Source organism: Mytilus galloprovincialis, chromosome 14 (genome assembly GCF_965363235.1).
Source record: "Mytilus galloprovincialis chromosome 14, xbMytGall1.hap1.1, whole genome shotgun sequence".
In the NCBI taxonomy this organism is placed as follows: domain Eukaryota; kingdom Metazoa; phylum Mollusca; class Bivalvia; order Mytilida; family Mytilidae; genus Mytilus; species Mytilus galloprovincialis.
The window spans coordinates 49223339-49232554 of NC_134851.1; the positions used below are offsets into that span (position 1 = coordinate 49223339).

Here is a 9216-nt window from a genome sequence, read left to right on the forward strand (position 1 = left end):
TTCTGAATATTGCACTGCTAAATAAATGCTAATTATATAAAGTCTCAAAAGTAAGCAAATTATTAGACTCTTTTTCTTCCCATGTCGACATTTTGCCATTCACTCGTAATAACACATCGAAAAATGAAAAAAAAAAAAGTTTTTACTGTAGTGTTGACTAGTGATGAAATTTATTGTGTGAAACTGCATATTTCACTTTTTTAATCTTGTTATTATTAAATTTTTATAGATCTACAATAAAATGACCTTTGGTAGTGTCTTTTTAATGACGTGACAACTAACCTGTTAATTACCCCGACAATACGCGTATGGTCGGACCATATGAGTATATACCCATATGGTCATGACCATACGCGTAAGGTCCAAATACTCATATGGTCCGGAACATATACATACCTTGTTAATTAGAGTAATTTTGACATCGTAATTCATAGTATTGCACTAAATTATCAATAAAAATAGAACAGATTGGTTTCCTTCCTTCAATTATACAATATTCATTTAGCATATGATTATTGGAAAGTAACTTAAACACTTTCAATTGTAATGTTTTACTACTTTTAAATAATATACAATACTGTCAATGTGATACATAAAAGTAATATCATTAAATTAGTAAATTTCATTACTTTCTAAATTGAGTCAAACAGTTTTTTAATCTTGTCTCGGGTACGGCTAATAAAATACCGGGGTGTCTAGAAACCTTCATTACCGATTTTTTATAATTGCAGCAGACCAAGTACACGTATTCAAACAGGAAATACGGAAATTTAAAGACTATCTTCGAGTTATTGAAAGAAGACATAATGAGGATAATAAGGATTTGACCTATAACCCGTATATTTCTAAAGGTATATATTTAGTGAAGGAACAGTAAATGGACTTTATCACATATTTTTGTATAATTCTGCTTATAACTCGGGCTGGTTGAATTACATCTATAAATTAAAAAAAAAAGTAATACCTTTATATCTTGTATTTAACTAATTATGACTCATTTCACGTTTTCAAAGTAAGTCAACAAAAGAAGCACCTGAAATCGCCGAAAAACGTTTATAATTGTTCCTCCAAAACATCACATTTTCAATTTTTATTACAAAGATTTTCCTTTAAAAACTAAATGTTGTTGATACCAAAACTTCCGTTTTAATGACAAAATAATAAGACGGTCACCCACTTCGTTTTTATGTGTATTTACTAATCTGTTAACATGAAGGAAGCGTAAAACGTCAAAAATAGATGTTTTGTTGTCTATAACGCAATGAAGTTACGAGTAAGTTTTGTAAATATGTTTTCACAACTTTGATTGATATTAACCTTACAAAACGAAGTCAGTGACCCTTTTTTCTTAAATTGTAGAAACGAAAATTGGTGTACAAAAACTTTTTAAGAAAAATATATGGATTATTTATATACGTATAAACTGCAAAATTGATGATTAAAAAACAAACTTAAGAATGTTTTTCGTCCCTTTTATGTGCTTTCTTTACAAACATGACAAGTAAGCACCTATATCAAATGAACGCAATCAATAATATTTCAATAACGAAAATGCATAATTATACAATTCAACGAGCCAAAAGTGTGTGTCGAATTTAAAGAAAATCTGTGGCATTGTCTATTTACTGTAACTGAACAGCGAAATGATACTATTGAAATTAGATGTAAATTTCAAACAATATATTTTAACTGGAAACACTGCACATAATTTATGTTACCAGTGAATGCAATGAGTGCACTAAAGGAAGCAAAACTAATAAAAACAATATTAAAGAAGTTGGTATGACTTTATGAATAACGCATTTGGAAAATTTGATAAATGCTGAAAGATTTTAACTATATCACATGAAAAAAAAAATCAATTAATATTACATATTAGTGCTGGCTACTCACAAATAAACTAATTTGATATTCAAAGAGGGAATCATCAGGCATTATTTGGGTTTACGTACACAGCCACCTTTCTCTGTGACGTTATAACTTGTTTCTTAAATCCTTAATACATTGTAACTACAAACGAGTGGTTTGCTATAGAGTTTCAAGTTAGAAATTTCAGTTTAGTTAATATCAAAGTATATATATATATATATATATATATTTGTACTGCAGAATTTTGTTGTAGATATATAACCATCATTAGAGATAGCTGTAAAGTTATATCAGCTTTAAAGAAACATCGAAGTTTCGAAAATATGTAATGCGGTTATGAAGCTTTCCTTTATTTCAATTGTGCCATCTCAGAATACATATATATATAAATATTATTAAAATTGAGAATGGAAATGGGGAATGTGTCAAAGAGACAACAACCCGCCCAAATAAAAAACAACAGCAGAGGGTCACCAACAGGTCTTCAATGTAGCGAGAAATTCCCGCACCCGGAGGCGTCCTTCAGCTGGCCCCTAAACAAATATATACTAGTCCAGTGATAACGAACGCCATACTAATTTCCAAATTATACACAAGAAACTAAAATTAAAATAATACAAGACTAACAAAGGCCAGAGGCTCCTGACTTGGGACAGGCGCAAAAATGCGGCGGGGTTAAACATGTTTGTGAGATCTCAACCCTCCCCCTATACCTCTAACCAATGTAGTAAAGTAAACGCATAACAATACGCACATTAAAATTCAGTTCAAGAGAAATCCGAGTCTGATGTCAGAAGATGTAACCAAAGAAAATAAACAAAATGACAATAATACATAAATAACAACAGACTACTAGCAGTTAACTGACATGCCAGCTCCAGACTTCAATTAGTCTATCATATTAATTGATAACGAGAGGAAACAAAATGAACAACAAAATGTTTAAATGACATAATTTGGGTGAAATATATCAGATGATTACGCCTTATAGTAAACTGACGGTTGATAGCCAGTGTATTTTTTAACATATTCTATATTTTTAACCTCATTTCAAACGAATTTGTCTGTTTTGACTAGCTTATATCTCGATAGACATTTATGCTTAAAACTTTCCATTGCTAGATCCATGTATGTGTTCCACAGTTGAATATTTCGTTGAAGATAACCTGGTGTGCTATGTTAAATCATAAGAGGTGTATCCATTGTTAGTCTGCAGTTTAACGTTGTAATGAGCTATTTTGATATAGTAACAATGTATATCTCTGTTTTGAATGTTCTTGGGTTGGTGTGTACTGCATTCCTGTCACGTAGAATTGTCAGTATTTTTATCATTGTCATATACGCACGCGGGAATTTAAGCTACCAATAAAAACCAGGTTCAACACATCATATTTTCATAACATGTGGTTTACTAAGTCAGGAATATCTTTTTTTTTGTAGTCCAGTGTTTCTGTTGTTACGTTGTGTTCTTCTTATAGTTGATGTGGTTCTCTCGGTTTCAGTTTGTTAACGGGATTTATTTTTGATTAATCGAAATATGACTGTTGGACAGCGGTACCCTACTGTTGTTTTTATTCTTATAATTATACGCGATACAATTGAATGGATGTACAAGTACCCGGTCACGTACACTTGTATTTTGTCCATCTGATGAGTTAAGCCTTTTTCACTGATTTTATTAGTTCGTTCTTATAATGTACTGCTCTACCACTGTCCCAGGTTAGGGACAGGAGTAGAATTCCGCTAACATGTTTTTCCCCGCAACATTCTGTATGTATGTGCCTGTCCCAAGTTAGTAGCACGTAATTCAGTGGTTGTCGATTGTGTATGTGTAACATATTTGTTTTTCTCAAATTAATTGTTTACTAGAACACACCCGGGAAATCGCGGGCATTCAGAGTATGAAAACTGTTGAAGGATGAATTTTTGTAAACGATACGTGCGGAGAATTTCAGAAAAGGTACTAAAAGTCATAGGTGTTTGGAGACGGCAATTATCTAAGCCCTCTCCTTTTTTTCCAAAGTCCGTTATTTTTTTGTTTTCTGTTAAATTCTATGATCTTCGAGTTTCTGTATACTGTTTACACACGTATGATATAAATGAAGTGTATTTGCTACTGACACTCAATTCCAAGTGTCTTCACCTCGGCGATCACTGCTGAATTATAAAGAAAGTCTTAATATATTGTAGGAGTATAATCATAGTATACATGCAGAATAACGCGAGAAAAGATGTCCTGTCACCGAGTAATTATGAAAATAAAAAATCGGAAGTCTTGTCTATGAACTAAAAGTCGGTCTGATGACGGAAACAATATCCGGTCGCGTTTTTTTCCGTTTTTCTCCCAAAATACCCCCAAACTGAATAGTCATAAGAATGGATGACAAATTTGACTATGCATGGTACCTATAGGACACAGAGGCTGACTATGTGGAATGGGCTTTGTTCATTGTTGAAGGCAGTACAGTGACCTATAGTTGTTGATTTCTTTGGCATTCTGGTCTCTTGTGGAGAGTTGTCTCATTAGTAAATGTACCACATCTTCTTTTCTTATATTTGTTGAAAAAAAAAACAGCACACTAGAACTATAAAGATAAAACTTCGAACTTATGTTAAGGTTGCGAGTCTTCGTTTTAGTTTACATATCAATAACCTCTTATTCCATTAAAAGTTTGTATTTTTAAGGTTATCGTCTTCTGGTTCCCATGTATTGATTTTGCAAAACATATGTACGTTTTAAAACAAAATTTATGTTTTCACTGACAAAGGTCTCTCGTATATGTTTACAAGTAGACTAAATATCTAAAGTCGATTGTTTCTTCTTTTGTTTTATTCATATCCATATATTGTTATACTTTGATAATTATAGACGGAAGGTCGGTCACAATGAAAGAAAATGAAGACTATATGTACGTCCTTGAAAAAAGACTGCAGATGATTTATGCTGCTTTTCGCAGTCTCAGAAACTGGAATTTAGGTATATATTTGCAACATTATTACCTATATGGTATCGACCATATTTCAAGTGATTAGGCCTGATCTAAAGCTGTTTGAATAATTAAAACGAGAATATGATGTTTTCCTTGTTCCTAACGTTACAATATCAAGGTATCTAACATCTCAAAACAGGATCCAGTTGATGTTTAACGCTTTGTCATGTACTTTGATAACTACTAATACATTGTCTGATATTTTCGATATCTATAATCAAACGATAGCATTTTTTTTTTAAATAACTTAATGACAGTCACAGAATTAATCACAATCAATTTTATAAAATGTTTTCATTTTTGTTGTTCTGACAGGCATGACCGCAATTGTTGCTGTAAACCAATTTGGGCAAAATATTTATATCAAATTGACGTTCGTCAATTTTTCAGCTTCGAGTTTCTTTCTCTTATTTTGAAATTAAATCATGACTTCGTTTTAGCGTTTATTTCTAAGAATGATTTTAGGCAGACATTGTATATGGTAAAAAATATTTTAATATAAGTGATATGAAAAAACAAAGATATTGTTTGAAAATATTTGTAAACCTGTTTGATACTCTCTTGACCAATGCTCGATAATTTAACACTGTTTTTTTTACCGTTTACCGGCATAATCTTGCACACTAATTACTGACCTTTGGTTTTATTAAAGATGACCTTATTTAAAACAAAAAGAAATGATTGTTTGTTTAATTTTTAATATGACGTCACCTTGGTGCATTTTTGTTTCAAACGCTCAAAGTATGCCAAATTTGGAGTAAGAAAAAAACAGAATAAAATGAAATAAGAACTGTGATGTCTAATTGATCAAAAGAACATTTAACTGATAATTGGCATTTAAATTGTACTGAAATTATAATTATTCACATTAATTCAGAGATTCTTAAATTTATCAAGATATGCTGTAAAACTGTTTTGACTTAGAAATGTAAACAGTTTATTATTCCTCACACTGTACACAAACATTGCAGTACCATGGCTCATCAATGACACATGTAACACACAAACCGGAATTTATATGAAAGGACAAGCAAGTTTATCCAAAATTCATTGTTTACATAAAAATGAAGGCTGTCAAGTGAAAATCGTAAGGGCTCTAGGGGGCAAAACATAATGTTACACATTACTCGGATTGAATATTACTGTAGAAATAACACATTTGAATACTAAATGATTTAATAATTGATCCATATCATTTCCAACTACTGAATATTTACCCAAATGTTTTGATTTAAACTTGATTCACAGAGCAATCTGTTTAACTTCATTTCGCCACTGTCGATTTATCGTCTGCTATTTATTACACATTAAGTCAACAGCATTTAAAATTTACATTTCCTATAACATGTATAAAGGACATTTCTGTAGCTGGTTATCGAGCACTGGTCGTTATCGTGGTCAGGAGAGTCTATATGGAAACGTTTTTTAACATTTGGGTAATGTTCAATTTATCAAATATGTCATGTCAACGTTCTAAATGATCTTCTCCTTGTTAATCATCAAATATTCAAATTTTAACTGCACTAGATTTCCTATATAATCATTCACTTCACAAATCTTGATCATATTTTTGTAGTTTTCGTGTGGAATTTTCAGTTTTTCATTTTTTTCATGTTTTAAACATCTTAAAGGCAGTTCTTGAGTCTTAATATTCCGTACATACCAAACAACTTAAAAGTGTACGATAATTGAGATATTTGTAAATATACAATCCAAAGGTTGATAATTATACATCTTACACAGAATATTGTATCCAATGTAATTTTAAATTTGTAAATTCCTTGATTCTCATTCATGGCACCTCAATCTGAAAAACATGCTATCAATTTATTGTTTTTCTCTGTAGGATGGGATTTTATTTTAAGTTCATACCTGCCATTTTAGCCACATATAAAGACTACGTCCTCATTGAAGTCAAAGTTGATAGTAAATTAAGTAATTTTAAATTTCGTTCATTTCATTTCGAAAATCCTATTGATCTGTCGAAATTCGAAAAGGTATTAAAAATTTATTTATCCTTGTAGATGGAGTGTTTCCAAATTTGACTGAAAAAATTAAAGAGGGCCTTGACATAATCAGACACGAGATTCAGATCACCCTCACTAAATATGGAAGGTTCAGTTGCCGTACAGGTAAATATACAAATTATTTATATCATATTTTTCAAAATCCGAAAAAACTTTTAATAGTGAAAGCAGTGGAATTCATCAATGCATCAAATAGTATGATAACATAAATACTCAATGAATAAAGACAATTAAATAATTTTTTTTATGTATACCTCACCATGGAGTAGGATTTGCTCATCCTTCCGGAGCACACGAGATCACTCCCAATTTTGGTGGGGTTCGTGTTACTTCTTCTTTACAGAAAATTATTATTATATTCTTGACGGTATATAACACGGTTAAAATATAGTTTTAGTTGTGACTTGTTGTTTGATAAACTTTCAGATTTAATGCGTATGTTGAGTAAGCTATCAGGTCGTTGTTTACTTTTCAATATCCACCCAGTCATTAGCTTCCGGTTCTATATTTAAAATTCCTTAATAAAATAATGCACTTTTTGCACATTTGTTTTATTAAACATTGACATTCTACATTATCATTGTATGACAATAGCTTTGTTCATTCAATTTTAATGAAATACATTTTATTATTGTATGTTTGGTACTCATAGTTATTCGTGTCATTATCATCACAAAATAACTTTTACATTTAACCGTTAAAAGCCATAATCTTATTTGATATGAACAAAATAACTTTAACAATTAGCAATTTAACAACATAAAAACAAATTTTACGACATTTACTTTAATATTTCAGAGACGTTTTTCGTTTGCAAAAGACTTGTCAATGACGCCCAAATTTTTGAAAAGTGATTGGCATAATAAGTAAAATAAAAAAGTTGAAAAGAAATAACTACCCAAAATACCACCAGGTTTTGCGAAATACAGTTACCTCACGGTAATATTTATTCCTGGGTTAAAAAGCAATAGTATGTCGAACATTGAAAGTGTTGTAAAAAGTCTATTTATCAATTAAACTTTCAATCCTTTCAATAACGCGCATGTTTTAAAGGGTCATCCATGCTCCTCGCGAGACTTTGTACTTGTTTGGCTTTATAACTATTTTGATCTGAGCGCCACTGATGAGTCTAGTTAGACGAAACGCGCGTCTGGTACCTATGATAACTTTAAATCTGGCCTAAAAGTTAAAAAAACGTGAAACCTCCCATTGATTGAAAATGCAGAATAAAACTATGCGCTTGAGGGGACTTGGAGATTGGATCGAAAATTGAAGAAAAATTAAACATGTCAGCTGAATTTTGTTCCATTTCGAGATAACAGCTGACTTAAAAATATAGCGTTCTATGAGAAATTTGAATAATATGTTTACTGTTCAAAATGTACGAAGTTAGTAGTTCCAACAGAATCTTTGAAAACAGTAAAAGACTTGATACGTTTTACACATGTTGTATAGGTTCAGCTTTCTTGACTCATTCGAACATGTGCATAATACTTTTAACTCTTGTATTACTATAGCTGATTTTCATCTTCCTCTTGTGTTATCTTAGTAAAAGAAATCAGAAGCAGAATAAATCTGCAGTAAATGAAAATACAAACAGGGCCACCCCGTAGGGGTAATCGAATGCCATCTGCAACCGTCGGGTTAATGAAAGTCACTGTATCTTAAAATAATAAGAAAATGACAAAAAATATTTCTAGATGGGAGCTTTTGTTTCCCTAAATGATTAAAATGAAACTTGTATAGATTCAAAAATATACAAATCGGAAAAACCTTAGGGTCAATAAGTCTAATATCAATAAAAAGTAATGTGGTATGATTGCTAGTGGGACAAATATACACCAAAGTTCAAATGAAGTGGATAAACGCAATAAAGGGTACGCCCTCCAGCATTTAGAAAAAGTCCATGCCGTATGGTCGGTTTTAAAAAGTCCTGACATGAAAAACATAACAACATTCAATTCAGAAAACGGCCCAGTTTAAACAAAACAATTTCCAAAAACACAGTACCGGTCTGAGAGTGTTCATGTTTACCGCTGCAGAAATCACACAATTGAGCTTAAGGTCTAAAAGATATGAGATACACTTGATGGATTTTAATGGAAACATAATTAAAGTGGTAGACTCAAGAAGAGATGAAGTTGACCGGTTTGAAATCAAATTTGTCAAAATTATTGGTAAAAATTTGCTAAGGATAGCTGTAACTAGTATGAAATACTTTAAAAAAATTGTTTCAAGCGCAAAATTTAGTATTTTTAACTCCTGTTAAGGTTTACTTAGCAAGAAGGTTTTTCCAAATATTCAGACTTTGGTAGAAGTATGGGTATCAC

At 31.3% G+C, this 9216-nt stretch overlaps 1 protein-coding gene across 1 annotated transcript in view; it reads left to right on the plus strand.

Annotated features, from left to right (window-relative positions):
• Positions 1–9216, plus strand: part of LOC143059173 (uncharacterized) — a 95778-nt gene that overhangs the window by 36977 nt on the left and 49585 nt on the right. The window contains exons 4-6 of the mRNA XM_076232666.1: positions 732–851; positions 4739–4846; positions 6884–6991. Of these exons, the coding sequence (XP_076088781.1) occupies positions 732–851; positions 4739–4846; positions 6884–6991 (336 nt within the window). The remainder of the gene's footprint in view (positions 1–731; positions 852–4738; positions 4847–6883; positions 6992–9216) is intronic.